This window comes from Antrostomus carolinensis, unplaced genomic scaffold, assembly GCF_000700745.2.
Source record: "Antrostomus carolinensis isolate BGI_N321 unplaced genomic scaffold, ASM70074v2 scaffold42667, whole genome shotgun sequence".
NCBI lineage: Eukaryota > Metazoa > Chordata > Aves > Caprimulgiformes > Caprimulgidae > Antrostomus > Antrostomus carolinensis.
In genome coordinates, this window is record NW_010330353.1 from 39,190 (window position 1) to 54,780 (window position 15,591).

The 15,591-nt window shown below is 37.1% G+C and overlaps 1 protein-coding gene across 1 annotated transcript in view; it reads left to right on the plus strand.

The window, feature by feature from the left end:
* The first annotated feature begins 265 nt into the window (after positions 1 to 265).
* The window catches only part of STIM2 (stromal interaction molecule 2), a 28,844-nt gene continuing 13,518 nt past the window's right edge, over positions 266 to 15,591 (plus strand). Inside the window, exons 1-2 of the mRNA XM_010172887.2 lie at positions 266 to 391; positions 12,117 to 12,231. Of these exons, the coding sequence (XP_010171189.1) occupies positions 329 to 391; positions 12,117 to 12,231 (178 nt within the window). The 5' untranslated portion in view covers positions 266 to 328. The remainder of the gene's footprint in view (positions 392 to 12,116; positions 12,232 to 15,591) is intronic.

Here is a 15,591-nt window from a genome sequence, read left to right on the forward strand (position 1 = left end):
ATATTCTTTGGGATTCTTTCCTGGATGAAAAAAAAGTTGATTCCCCACCCACCTTTCACTTTTTTTTTTTTTGGTAAGAATTATTATTTTACAGCTAAGTTTGACATCTGTGACCTGGTGGCTATGTGCAGTGAAGTACATGTACACATATAGAAATTTAAGCCCTTTCTCTTGCTTGGCAGCTTTATATTCTAGAGTGACAGCAGCTAATATTTATTTTTTGTTTGTTTTTCTGTCCTCCTCCCCTCCCCGCACTTTAGATCCCTGCAGTTCACTCAGCCCACCGTGCTTTACTGAGGAGGACCGGTTCAGCCTAGAAGCTCTCCGCATGATCCATAAGCAAATGGATGATGACAAAGATGGTGGTATTGAAGTAGATGAAAGTGATGAGGTAGGAGTAAAAAGTCTTGACTTGTGCATACATGAGGTCTGTCTCTTTTTTTCTCGTTTATATAGCTGCTCCTTATGTTCCAGCAGTTGAATAGTTGTTGCTGTTTTTCTTAATTCAGCCCTTCCCACAGCCAAATGTGGAAGGCAAGTTTAATTTCTAGAATTGTCTGAAACGGAATATTATTGTTCTAGCCTAAAGGAGAGTTTCATATGACTATGTATAAAAGCTGTTATTTTTGTGATTAGTGCAAGAGGTAGGCAAATAGCATTGGTTTAGCTTGCGGTGATGTGACTAAGAGTTGGCGTGATCTGTCACCTGGTATTTTAGTTTCTTTGCTCCAAGGTTTTCTTGCTTATGGTATCACTGGGCTTTCCTATTTACCTTAGATCTGTTCCAGGCACTTCATCATGCAAAATAATAGCTGTTATAGACAGCAGTCTAGGAAGCTTTCTTAAGTGTTTTTGTTTTACAGGCAAGTAGTAAGCACCTTGTGCTGTAGGTTAATGTTAGGTCAATTTCTATGAACTAAGGAAGGTCATAGAACCTGAAGATTTTTGTGATTGTGCTCCACTGAGTTTGGTAGACTAGACTTGAATGAGATTGGTAACTACTACCAATTCTTTACCAGGTGGTTCTGGCAAAGGACTTACCCTTGTACTTACTCAACTTTACTATCGGGATTCTCAATGTACTGGCTAGGAATGGAAATATCCATGTAGTTTCATTGTTCTTGCTTCTTTTACTTTCTGGCAGTTGTCAGGTGCAGGCTTGAGAAAGGAAGGGGAGTGAAGATGTCCCCTCATCTCCTGTCTCCTAAAAATGAGAGTATTGCCATGTGATTCTGAAGCCCATTCTCACTGGAGGTGAGTGGGAGAAGAATCGAGCCCTGATTTCTCTTCCCATTTTTGTACCATCTCAGGGAAGATTGTTCTTGCTGAATGAGTTAAGTTGTGAATTGTCATTGTCAAGTTTAGTGTGATGCTACTTAGTTTTCTGTGTGACTGTGTACAAACAGCAACAGTGATTGATACTTGATTGACATGAATTTTCTGAAGGAATACAGTACAGTGGAGAGAATGGTCCAGAATAAAATAATGTAGCTTTTAAGTTTGGAGGAAAAATTCACAGAGTCATAGAATGGTCTGAGTTGGAAGGGACCTTAAAGGTCATCTAGTTCCAACCCCCCTGCCATGCGCAGGGACACCTTCCACTAGATCAGGTTGCTCAAAGCCTCACCCAACCTGGCCTTAAACACTTCCAGGGAGGGGGCATCCACAACTCCTCTGGGCAACCTGTTCCAGTGTCTGACCACCCTCACAGGAAAGAATTTCTTCCTAATATCTAATCTAAACCTCCCCTCTTCCAGTTTAAAGCCATTTCCCCTTGTCCTATCACTACCTGCCTTTGTAAAAAGTTCCTCCCCAGGGAGGGGCTGCTCTTTACCTTAAGGAGTGTCATGGTGAGGTAGTTCAGGCACTGGAAATAGTCTAACTCTGTTATTGCAGAATGTTTTGTTATTGTCATTAATGTTTGGGACAGGCACAATCCAGTCTGCAGACTGAAACATTAGTGTCAGAGTGTGAACTTTCTGAGGAGCTTCTCAGCACTGTGTGATTCTCCTAACTTGTGCTGCATTTGTTATACACAGAATTTAAGAAAGTTAAAAGAAAAGACTGAAATATTTATACATTGGAAAACTTTTATTAGTATTCAGAAAACCTGTCCTGGTTTCTAGTGGACCATCTTTTTATCTGACCTTAAGTTTCTTCCTGTTCCAAAGGAAGGTTGAGATAAACCCAAGCAACAGAAGCTACTCTTAAAACCTGTTTAAATGACTGAAATTAGAATAGTTCATGAGGGATGATGCTGTTATAGCTGGGGTAATGAGAAATGAGTGAAACTATATGTTCAAACTACTCACTGTGCATTAAATGACTGAAATGTAGCCCTTTTTTCTGCTAGCTTATTTTTAATTATTGAAGAGAGATTTAATAAACCACCCCCAAATTAGCTTTTTTCTACATATAGTTTCCTTGCAAATCAGTGATGAATATGTATTTGCATAGAGTGCTTTCTTCTGAGACATTAAAAGCAAACCTGAAATAAATGAGAAAAGCAATTTAATTGCAAGTTCATCTAGTAATCTATATGTTCTTGTTGTAGTGCTCTTACTGGATCTTTACCATAATCTTAAAAGATCTAACATTTTAACAACATAGTTACCTAATTACAGTAGGTCTGAGTATATAGTAAATATGTGCTAATATACGTTATTTCAAAACTAGATTTTTTTTTTTTTGTTCTTTCACAGTGGGTGATGTTGCTTGTTTTGATTAACAATGAAGACTAATAATTAAAGAAACTTCATTAGAATTAAAGCTTACTTGAAATACAGGGATTTTACTTAACAGCAGAGTAGTGGATTTCCTGTTTCATGCTGCATGGTTTTTGTTTGCAAGGCTCCTGGAAGAGCAGTATATTGAGTGTGTTGATTAGATATACATTGGCTTTTTATTTGGCAGGAAAAATGTGACAAAGTACAATAACTTTCTACTGTTTTACCAGCACTAAAACAGTGTTACAAATTACAAGTCTATATTTACACTAAGGAAGGAAGTTCTTGTAAATAAGTTATTTTGAGAGGGGAAAGTAACAAGAGCTAGAGATGTTGAACTATTCATTTTAACTATTTTAATTTGCTAATCCAGTTGAGGACTCCCAACAGTGATTCCAGATATTTCATCTGCACAGTGTCTATTATTTTTCCTAATATTCCTCGTGCCCTGTTTTATATTGGAGTTTGTTTTTCCTCTGTAAAATGAAGTCTCACATCAAATCATTCTGGAGAGAGTTTCTCTAGGATGTGAGAAAATTTGAACTTTTATAAGAAACTTTTCATTTCCTCAAAAATTATCTGATACTGGAAGCCTTTTGGATCTACCTTGTGTGGACTGGAAAAAAGCTTGTATTTGACCTTGATGAAACTGATGTGGGGAAACTTGATCTAAATTTTTAGCATGGGATTTATTAGTCATTGAAACTTGTAGAAATTTGTTGAAGTCTTCTAAGGAAAACTGAGGGGCTCTAGTTTGAGCATGGACTGGTTAGATTTTTTTTTTCCCCTTTGGTCTGTTACCTGAGTTAGGCTAGATGGTATAACTTCAGAGATTTATAAAGATGAAAAAACATGAACTTTTAAATTTACTAAAATATACTTGTCTAATTCTAGTTATTACCAAATACTTGGAAAAAAGGGCTCTTTGTCATAGCTACTCATATGTTTGAATTTTTTATTTTTTTCTTTGCATTTAGGAAACTTTCTAATACTTGCCCTGAATTTTCAATGTAGACTTCAAAACAAAGAGCATAAATTAAAGAAAAAAAATTGATTTAGATAATACATTTGTGTCATACTGTAGAGTATGCTTCACTGTGTAGTTACTGTTTTCTGTAAAGCAGGCCATCAGTGTGAAAACGAGAGCATGGTACAGGAGAGGAGAGGAAAAAGGAAGGGAGTGGAAAAGACTATACTTATCATTAGGGCAGGCTAATATGATTTTTTTCTATGCAATCTAGCTCCTACTATTATTACTTTTATCATTAACATAGAAAAGATTGCAATTGCTTAAACTGATTTAAAGAGGTAGGCTGTTAAAAGGGAGAACTAACTGAGGTTTTAGTCACATGTTGTGGGAGGCTGTCTGCCTCAGGAAGCATCTGTTGCACCACGTGTACATGTTTTGTTTTAATGATGAAGAGGCACAAGCAGTAAGGCAGACTTATCATATGCTCACTATTTACATAGGTTTTTCCTGTTCCCAAAGTACCTTTATATGGAGATCCTACATCAAATCATTTCCTCAAGGAATCTCTATGTAGAAATAGAATAAGTTGATGTTTTTGAAATATTAATATCTTACTGTGCATCTAATGTCACACGAAGCTAATGTCATGAATTTACAGCTTTGCATGGGATGTTTGGATAGATGACTCAATATTTTGTGTGGGGTTTTTTGAGTGCACCTGCATAATTAACAGAAAAACCCAACAAACCCCTTGCAAGACCACCACCACAAAAAAAGAAAGAAAAAAAAGACTAAAACCACTGTGCGTGGAGGAGGATACTGCAGTATTGAAAGCACAAAATGATGAGAGAATGACTTTTAACAGTATGGTCGAGGAAGCTGGAACCTCAGGGGTGACATGCAGAAGTGCCTGACTTAAAATGTCTGGAGGCAAGAATCAAAAAGAATCGAGCTTTAGTGACCTAAACCAAGGAGGATTATTGTCTTCTATACAACAATTACAGCAGAAAAAGTAGCTAGTATGGTCTGATCAGGAATAGCAACAGTAATATAGCACTTTGGCTGTAGTAAGTTTGATGGGGCAGAATATTTGGCAGCCCAAGATCTTCCGTTGAAGTGACCATTTCTGAATGCGTGAGCTCTGTGAAGCTATTGTTTGGAGGCTTGAGGTCATATTTACATCCAAGATGCAAATAATCCAAGAGAGGTGGAACAAATGTAATGTCTTGAGAGAGTATGCTCTGTTTTTTGAGAGAAGGTGAAAAGGTGGAGTCGGAAAAAAAAGTGAAAGGAAGAATTCAGAAGGAAATAAACATGGAGAAGATACAGAGGTCAGATATAAACAACTCAGTTGAAAGAAATAATTTCTAGAACTGGGGTGATTTCAGAAACATACCATAGTGTCTCACCACCCTCACAGGAAGAAATTTCTTCCTAATATCTAATCTAAATCTACCCTCTTCCAGTTTAAAGCCATAACCCCTTGTTCTGTCACTAACTGCCCTTGTAACAAGTCCCTCCCCAGCTTTCTTGTAGGCCCCTTCAGGTACTGGAAGGCCACTATAAGATCTCCCCAAAGCCTTCTCTTTTCCAGGCTGAACAGCCCCAACTCTTTCAGCCTGTCCTCATAGGAGAGGTGCTCCAGCCCTCAGATCATCCTGGTGGCCTCCTCTGGGCTTGTTCTAACAGCTCCACGTATTTCTGGTGTTGGGGGCTCCAGAACTGGACACAGGCCTTATGTGAGCAGAATAGAGAGGGAGAATGAGTAAACCCTCCCTTTAGTGCTGATTTGTGATTATAGGTTTTATAATAAAGGGGAACCAGTTCATGCTCTTATTACTTTTATTATGTAATTAATTTGCTAGTCATATTCTTGGTTGTTTATACTTCCTTTCTTTTAGCAATTAAAATGGTACATGCATCTACACATCACAGTCAATTTTACAAGCTTGCTGTATTAAAATATTATGCATTAGTATTACTATTTCAGGAGAACCTGGAGAAATTAAATTTAACATGTAACTTTTCAATGTGAAATTGTTTGCTGAATTACTGCTGAAGTAGAGCTGCCTATTCAGTTTGTGTAACAGATGAGTTGATGAAAGAAGCCTATGAGTATCTTTTTTCTTTAATCCCTTAAGAGCCATAAAAAAATGAATGAAACATGATTTCCCAGTTTGGACTAGGGACCTATTTATTTCAATAATCTGTTCTGGACAGTACTGAGTACTAAATACTTTGGTCAAAATTGCATGAAATTCCATGACAGGAAATCCTGAAGAACTGGGAGCCAAGATAGTGTGTTGCTCCCTTTTGAAGTATGTATGTTTTGGATATTAGGAGGGTAAAGTGTGAGGTGAAAAGACACTTTGAGGATTTAACATTATACTCGGGGTGACTAAGTGACTAGCCCTTCTGTATTTTTCTGAAAAAAGCAAATTTATGCACATATTTTCTTTTGCTTACATCTTGGAGGGAGTAAAGATTTAGCAAGAGATTTTGGAGGGGGGCATATACAGCTATGAAGTAAACAGATATTAAAAAAGAATGGATGACAGTTTGATTTCCTTTTGTTTAGTGCATCCTGGGACCTTGTTAAACTTCAGGAGCCTACCTACCCCAGTTGTTACAATTTCAGCTGGGATAGACTCTGCTATATATTCCTTAATTTTGTTGTCTGTAAATATACACTCAGCAAGATGCTAAATGTCCTTTAAAGTTCCCTTAGTATTCTGGTTTTGTCCTTAAAATGTATATAATAAAGGTCCTTAAGCTGGTGTTCATATTTGTGTAAACTGGTTTACACTTCCATGTCAGCAAAATTTTGCATGGTAGAGAAATGCCTGCTGCAGTGGTTCAGAAACTGAAAACATCATAACTGTTTTGCATAATGAGTGTGTTTTACATCTCAGTGTGCAAGAACATTGTTATGAACTTTGATCTTTCAAATGAGAGTTTTGAGTATTGCCTTAGTTTATTGTAGGTCTGTTAATAAAGTTATTTTTTGCACTGAAGTTTCTAATTGAACTGCTAATGTACTTGTCACCAGGCAGAGTGTCTTTTAGCCTCCTGAAGTTTTGTAAGCAACTCTGAGCATGTCTACACAGTCTGATTTTTCAGAGCAGGATAGGTAGGAGCCAGGTCTTGTTTGAAAACATTATGACCGTGTTAGTCTACGGCTGTGCCTGTGCAAAGAAGTCCTGTAGAGAGGCAGCATGTGTTATCGTGGGTACGGTTGCATAGAAACCTCTTCCAACGTGATTTGGATCAGACCTACCTCATGCCTTGCCTCCTTGGAGGTACTTAAGCTAATATGTAGCTGTCTGCACCTGTTTATGTAGCACTGCAGACATTCAGTCCTGCTACAGTGAAATGCCCCTTCGAAATTCTGACTTGGCTTTGGAGAGATTGCAAAGTTTACTTTGCAGTAGAATAGCTACGATTTTGTTTTGAGCTGCAAGATTTTTTTCAATAGAATTTGTAGATTACTTAAGATATACTTGGTAACACTTTCACAGCTATGTCCTGCTTTTTCGGGCAATGTTCTCATTATGCTTGAATATATTTTCTCATTATACTATGTGACATCTTTAGAAGCCATTTCTATAGGGTAGGCAGTTGTGAATGCTGTCATACCTGAATCATAGTATGTTGCCTTTTAAAAGCACATTTGCCATCATATTAGTCAATCTGTGTGCCATTGCAGTAGCTGCAACGAGTCTGGTAGGAACAGATGGGAAGGAATGTACTAAAAGGCTGCCTAAGAGTGACCAGCTGTATCTGGAGATAGGATTAGAGGAAAACTAAAGTTGTAACATTTGCAGGTTTTCTTTTGAAGGAATGAAACTGAAGGAAATAACACTGTTGAAAGAACAGATGCTGAAGAAAGACAGTAATACTTAGCCAGGAGATGTTACTAATTGCGCTTAAAGTAAACTTGTCAGTTAGAGGGTCTATTTTAAGTTGGTGAAACTGAAAATTATAAACTTGAGCCTTCACTCAGAACAAAATATAAACATAGCATATGTGTACTTCCTTCTGCAGTTAGTGAGTGTGGTTAATTTTACTTTTCCACTGGCAATTGCAAAAGTATGTATTTGTTCATTTGTTCTTCAGGGAGCAAAACATCTCTTAGAACTGCCATATTTTGACATATTTTAAGTTCTTGTATTGTTGCATGTGGCTTTGGTTTGTAAGTGGTCTCTCTGTGCCTAGCTGGTATTGGATTTTGGTGTGTCTTTTTTCCTCTTTTCGAAGGGTTGGATTTTTTTTTATTATTATTTTTTTGGTGGTGGTTCTTACTTCAGGTAGGATTTTGGTTAAGAGTTGGCTGGAGTTTGGTGTATGTTATGGTACTAAAGGCTTTATTAAGAGGAAGGAAGCATGTGGCCTACCTGACCTTATAACTCTTTTCCAGGACTCCACAAGTCCTGTCCCCTCCAGAGAGGAAGGAGAAAGTTTCCTCTCCACCTATTACACTGCTGAGCCTTGGGCTCTGAGCTGTGAATCTTTGTAGCGGCACAGTTGTTGTAACACTTTTGGGATCAAAACTCCAGTTTTGAGTCTAGGTGTGGTGTTTTTTTTCTTTCTACTTGTTTTTTGAATTAACTACTTCAGCAAATGATTTTGATTTTTTTGTTTCACGTAGAGTTATTGGGTAACTTATCTGCTGCTTTCTTGGTTTCAACTTTGTAGTCTTAAAAGGCCTTCTCCCTCTTGAGTAATTATGTTGGCTAAGATAATCCTTAGATGGTTTTTATTAGAGCTTATTCTTTTAACCTCCCTATTCAGAGTTATTTTTCTAACCTTTTCTTTGTATACTTAATAACCAGGGCCACAGAAGAGAAATTAGCTGCCATGACAAGGAACAGAAAAATCTTATCTTTTTACCAGAGTTGTTCTTTTTTTATGGCTTTCTTCAATTTAGGACACAATTCCTTTTCTTAAAGGAGAACTTCCATATTAGGCCAGTTTTGAAACAAACACCTTTTAAACAAAAGAAAGATGTTTGATGTCATATATCCCTTCATTAGTAAATGCAGTCATTCTTGGAAACATGACAGCCTCTTTCTAGCTATGCACGGTGTAACTTTACCGTTGTGACTGTCTGATGTAAGAGAACCTTGCTGAGGAAATCATCGTGGATATCTGGGAGCAATGTGGATAGGATTGAACAGAGGAGAGGCTCTTTTCTTTTCTTGAAGAAATTCTCACAAATCCATAGTCCCTCCCCGGAGGAGTAACTGCGTCCTGATGACTAAATGCAAACTGCTTACAAGTGTGTGTATTGACAGTCCCTTAAAGAGGGACTCCAGAATAAACCAGATTGTTTCTACTGTCGTCCTCTTCTCCTGGGAAATCCTGTGGTTCGAACTTGGATTTGTTTTCTATATTTGTGATGAAATTTGAAATCGGGCTTTTCATTTTTTTTCCCCTCAGCTTGTTAGCATAGCCAGTTGTGTTCCAGCAGTGTTGAGAACGTGAATTCATACGTTTCCTCTTGCTCCCTCTGCGGGCTCCGTAGCAGAACGACATGAAATGCTGCAAGCTTTCTGGAAACTATTGTTTGCATTGCTTATCTGGGTGCCAAGGTAACATATGTCTGTCCCATTTTTTAAATCAGAAAGCTTTCTTATAGTACCTTACAGTCCTTTGGGGTAAGGTGTAACACCATGAAGCTTTTCTGTTTATCAGTTGGTATCTTCCTTTTTTTTTTCTTTATTTCTAACCTTGTACATAGTTTGCTGTTAACAGCAATTCAGATTTTTCTTGACAGCATCCATAACTGTTCAAACATTCTCGTAGGAAAGTATTTGCAGCCTTTTCTGACAACTAGCAGTAAAGACAGAAGCAAATTTATTTTTTATGAACAAAACTGAACTAAGGTATGAGTTTTATAGCTGAGATACAAAATGTGCTGAGACCCTTGCATACAGTATATATTCCATTCTGTTCCTCTTCGGAAACTTGGTTGGCCTGCAACATTTGTTTTTAAAACAAATGTCCAGGCCTGCCATTTGGAGTCTCCAAGGGCAGAAAAAGCCTAAAAAGCTAGAGTGTTCACTAGAAAGCTGAAGAGTGGATGTTAACATGTACCTTAACCCCCATATAAAGGGAGATAGTCCTTACATGGAGGGACCTATAATGTATTTTTCGCTGTCTTTAGTAAATTTTTCACAAGTTCCCCAAAGATGTGCTGGGGCAGTACTTGATAGTAGGTACTTGCAGTCAGAAGGAAAAAAAGTGAGGTGGGCAAACATCAGTTCTTTCAAGCTGCTCCAGCTGTGAGACTGTACTTCAGTCTGGAAAAGCAGAGAACCATTAGTGAATAAGAAGATTTTTTTTGTTCTCTTATTGCTTGGTTGCTTTTCTTCAGTTTACCCTTTAATACACATGGAGTGGGAACAAATAAGGTAATCCGCATTTGATTGCCTGTTAGCTGTGGAAATTGCCAGCTTCGTGGTAGTTGTGCTGAGGAGGAGGAGTTCTGAGGAGTGCCTGGAGTTCACGCTTGAACTATGGAATATGCAAAAGAGGTTATTCAGCAGATATTTTTATGTTTGCATATAGTTACAGCAACCAGTCCTTTTCTGTGCTTATTGTACCTTTTTACAATTGCTAGTCCCTGTGATGTTTCAGAACATGCTTCTGCCCCATTGGGCTGCTGTTTTTAGTTGTTATCATATATTTAATAGATTTCTCTTATATTTCTCATATATATACGCGTGTGTGTATATATAGATATTTACGTCTTTCTCATATGTATAAGGAAGAGGAGTTAAAAATGATCCTGCAATTTGTGTGGGCTAAGTGGAACTATTTTGGGAATCAAAAGGCTTTAGAAAGCTAATGCCTGACAATCAAAAAAGTATTGAAGTGGAAGTTGAATGTGAAAGGGTTTGCATCCAGTCTGGTTTTGGAACAAAAAGACATGCATGGCTTTATGATTGGATTAGGGAAGGCAACTTGTACTTTATCCCAAGTCTAGCAGTTTGAGGAAAAAATTGAATCCCTTCCCATATTTTTAGATTCCCTTACTTCCTAGTAAGAATGAAGTTTTTAATAAGGGTAAATTGATAAATGTTAGCTTTTTCTTGCATATTTCTGCTATCGTACACTGTCTCTTTTCATTAAGAGTTAATATTATGGTTTAATATTGACTACTTTTCAGTCTCTCCTGCAGTTTCTTGAATGACAAAATCTCTGGGTTTGTGAGAAATAGGACCTAGGTGGGAAGCTCTGCAGTTAAATTATTACCAGGTCTAAATTTTAGGAAGTGAGGTCTTCTGTAGTGTTTCGCTAGTTTGGCCTTCTTCCTCACCTCTGCTTGAAGTGGTGATGACATGTAACTAGCCACATAAAAAGTTGGTTTTGAGTTAGCTGTCATTACTCTCTGCAGCTGTTTTTGTTTGAGCAGCTTTATCCTTCAGGAACTGAAGAAAGCAAGCAATCTACTGTGAAAGATTACTCAGCTCTCATGTTAGTTTTCTGGTACTAACACTAAGGTCTCCACCCACAGAGAATGCTTGTGCTGTCCTTTTAGGGACTGATATCTATGGAAATTTTCCACTATTAATGGGAAGTTGTTTGCTGACCAAGTTGTTTGCCCAACTTTTCTAGACCTGTATGAAATAAAAATAAAGTAGGTTTTACACTGTCATCCTTTTTTTCTCTTGTATGTATTTGGAGAAGCCTTCTGTAGTGACTTGTGAAATACCAATATAACAGTGCTGTATATAATGTGATTGCACGATCTTCCTTTTTATCATGTTTACTAAAAGGCAAAGCATGGTATTTTGACATAGGCCTCCTGTTAATTACTGAGAATGAAATAGCTTTGTATAATGTTTCTCTGCTTGGAGTGTAACCACTAAGGAATGATTAGCAAGAATAAAATTGTTCCTAAGGTGACTTCTGTTTTTTAATTTGTTGAAATAGAAGTCAAATTTTTGTTGCCTAATCAAGAGACTTTAGAAATACTTAGTTGTATATAACTGGTATGGCAGGATTCAAGTATTACTCATCCATAAAGGACTGGCACATTTTCAAATCTTACATGGTCTTATCTTCAAGTAGGTGAAGTTGGTTAAATGTCTTCAGAATAGAGAAGTAAGCAGTATTGCTTGTGTGGTCCATTCTTATAATCACTGTAAATCTAAGGCATACTAATAATGTTGTTAAACCTGGTGTACTAGCAATTGTAATTTCAGTTTTTCTAGGATTTAATAGTTGTGAAAAATCAAATCCTGTAAGAGTGTTTAACTTGCTTTCTGAGTCTTTGATGTAGTCAACTTCCATTAATTGCGTGCTGTTTGCATGGGGAAGAGATAATAAAGATTCTCCTCTGCCCAATTTCCTTGTAGTTTCTGTTTAGAAAATGTTATTTTGGCATTTAAGAGGATGTTTTCCCTTTTCTTCAGTTTCTAAGGGAAGATATGCAATACAAGGATGCCTCTAATAAACATAGTCACCTGCACAGAGAAGACAAGCATATCACCATTGAGGATCTGTGGAAACGCTGGAAAACGTCTGAAGGTAGGTAAAAAAAAATAGCTAAAAGAGATGGTGGCTATTGAAATAGACATAATTCAACAATTTTTCCACCAAGTAGTTCAGAGTAGTAAATGGATGACCTCTTAAAGCATCTTCATTAATCTGTTTTGGTACTGTTATTTATAGTACTAAAAACTCATTCAGTCCAGCTAGTGTTAATTTCCTCTTGATGTACTGGATGTGTTGTAAATAAACTAAGTTAGCCTACACACTCATCAGTGTGAGATTGTAATTTATGAAGGTGAGAGTTGCAAGTGCTGAGTTTTAGATAAGGATGTTTTTCATTTAGTAAGCCCTAAGGGTTGCTGTCAAGCTATTTTTAAACATTTATTATATGTGGTATTAAGTGGAAAATACAGTGTCTTCCATTTGATGTAAATTTTCTTGGGCTACAAAGAGCTAGAATTCTTAGTCTAAAGCATTTTGGAAAATCTTTTTAAACTTGGGATAAAGGAAAGTGGACTGACAACCCAACACCACTGTCCCTCCCCCACTTTGATTTGAAAGAAATAAGTAAGTTGAGCCAAATATTCCAAATATCAAAATTCAGTATTTTGTGAGCAGTACAGTGTTTGTTGCAGAATATGTTCCAGGATGTAGTGATTAAAAGAAATTTTTTCCAGTGGTCCAGAATGTTAGAGTTAGGAGAAAAATACTTAGCTTTTTTTTTTTCCCAAACTGTTCAGAAGCTGTTGTGCTAATGGTGAGCATAGAGAGATCTAAAAGTTGGTATTAATTGAACAGCTAAAAGTAGGAACAAAAGAGGAATGAAACTAGGAACATTCCATTAGTTAATTCTGCCAGTGTAGGAAGTAATTTAGGTGCAGTCTGAGGTAATACATTGGTTAAGCATTTGCTGTGTAGTAAACATCTACGCTTTAACCAGTGATTCTCTAGCTTAATTTCTTGAAATATTCTGTAAATACTTATTCACTACAGATCTTGTTCAATGAAAGTATTGCAACTAAATTATCACAGAAAATTATCTCCCTACAATTGTTCATCTGATTTATGTGTAACTCTTCAAAAATTTTGGCTATAGTGATATCAGAAGTATCTAATTTGTCTATTCTGTATATATTTGTTCCAGGTTTCTTGAACCTAGTGAGCAGTGTGAGTAAGACTCAAAAGATTTTGAGACGAATGTTTGGTCTTATTGTGTCTTCTTATAATGGCTTTGCAGTGCATCCTGTGGAGGAAACTCAGGTTGCACCACAGGGAGGCCCTTAGGATGAGACTGCCAAGCAGTGTTAACAGTCGTCTGGTGACTGTTAGAAAGCATGAAGCCCCTCAAATAATAAAGTACTTCCATTCAATGCTGGGTAACATGGAAAATACTGTTTTTCCTTTCTAGATGTTTTGGGAATTTGCAATTTATTTATTTCTTATGTGCTGCTAATTTCTAGTGTCAGTTTAGTGCAATTTAACAGCATCAAGCAAGAGGGTGGAAGGTAGCGTCAGTGACGATATTAGTAATTTGAAACTTTGAGCAGTCTGTTGAGGTATCTGTATGAGAATTGCAAGCTTTAAATAGTGCCCTTGACAGTGCCCATTAGTGCTTATGCAGAAGCATCTCCTGAATCTATTACTGCTTGTTTTATGCTGAGTAGAATTGCCCATGCCTTCTCATGAAGGTTGCTCTATGTGGATGTTTGGCTTAAGTATTTGTCAAATAGGTTAAATTGCTTTCTGTTTAAGATACCGGTGATGTGAGACAGATATGATTTGAGGAAAGGAAGTGGAAACACTGTTTATGGTATAGTAAGTGTGCCATTGCTGTTTGGTGTCTTGTTTTAGGATAAAGAAAAATAAAGGTTATTTTAAAGTAATTTCTTGAGAAGGATCTTATACAGTGAATGGAACCCTGAGGATTGGCTCCATTCAAAGCTTAAAAATTGCCTAATAAAATAAAAAAAAGAGCAGCTTTAGCTTCAGAATATTGCTTTTTAATATTTCTGGCACTGGGCAGGCTTTTGGTATCCTCACCTGGTACAGAATCCTTAAGGCATGGTCTGTACTGGTGCAAATTAAAGGGATTTCAAGGCTGCTGTAGGTTTTACTTGCATGGAAGGAATCTCATTATAGCTTAAATCAGCTTCTAGCCTGTTGTTGCTGTGTTGCCATACAGTTCCAGTGAGTCTTTTAGTACAAAACAAGACTGTCAATTTAGTTTAGTTGATGTTACTTAAGCTTTTTGTGACCATTTACATTTTTTAATCTCGTTATCTAATTCTACAGAGAACTCTGTTTAGAGGAATGGCTAAGAACTAGCATAGCTGTTTAAAGCATAGCAACCTGCTTTGTGAAAGTCCTCTGACTTCTATTGTGTGTGCCTGTTATTTAAATGTTAATGCCATTATATGCTTGTTGTATGGTATTTGCTTTGTCTATCTTATTTTTCTTTTTATCTAAGCAATATTTGTACATATACAGAGCCTTTCAGCTATTCTAAAGTATCAAGTTTTGTAGTTATTGTTGGGTTAAAATGGAAGGTGCATCTTCAGTGTTTTTCCTACAAGGGCCTTGAAGAGTTGGTAGTTGTGAGTGCAGCAAAGGTGACAGATAAACACTTGTCTTGATGTCTGAATATTGGTCTTTGTATAATTATCTTTGAAAATTCTGTCTCAAGGGTGTCTGCCTTCTGTTTTTTTGTTTTGTTTTGTTTTTTTTTTCTCCCTTCCCCAATGCCCCCTCCCCCCCCCTCCATGAATTTCCTGACTGAAGAGGGATATGCAGGTGTTTAGTCTCAACAATCAGCTCAGGGGCTTTCAGCTGGGTAGTTCTCTGACCTGTCTTGGTGAACAGGTAGGGTGCTGCATTCTTCGTGTTGTAGCATAGTCCCTTGGGACTTGATTTTGTAGCAGAGTAAAACTGTAGTAGTCAAACCAGGAGTTCATGAGTGATTTACTATTTCAAACTAATCTGAGTCCTAACAAAAACTGTTTTTTACAAACTAACTTAAAAAAGAGCAGTTTTTCTTTACCACTGTGGCATATTTGACCTTTAATGCACAGCTTTAATGTATAACTGTCCTGTAATACAAAAAAGCTTGCCTTGTGTGTGTGTTTTTTTTTTTTTTCTCTTTAACTCTTTTATCTTCTCTGTAGAAAGTAGAAGGTGACCTAAAGACTGGTACATTATTTATTAGGGGAAAAAGATAAAAAATGGCTTTATGTTTGTACGTGCGATCACCTGTTGTATTCTGAGGTAATGTTGCACAAGTGTTCTTGCAGCAACTGGGACTAAACTGCATACCACAAAGGTGTTATGGTTGCCTTGCACTTTCTTAATCATTTGCTGTCTCAGGTTTTAAATATCTGGAGACTGGAAATGCATGCAAGC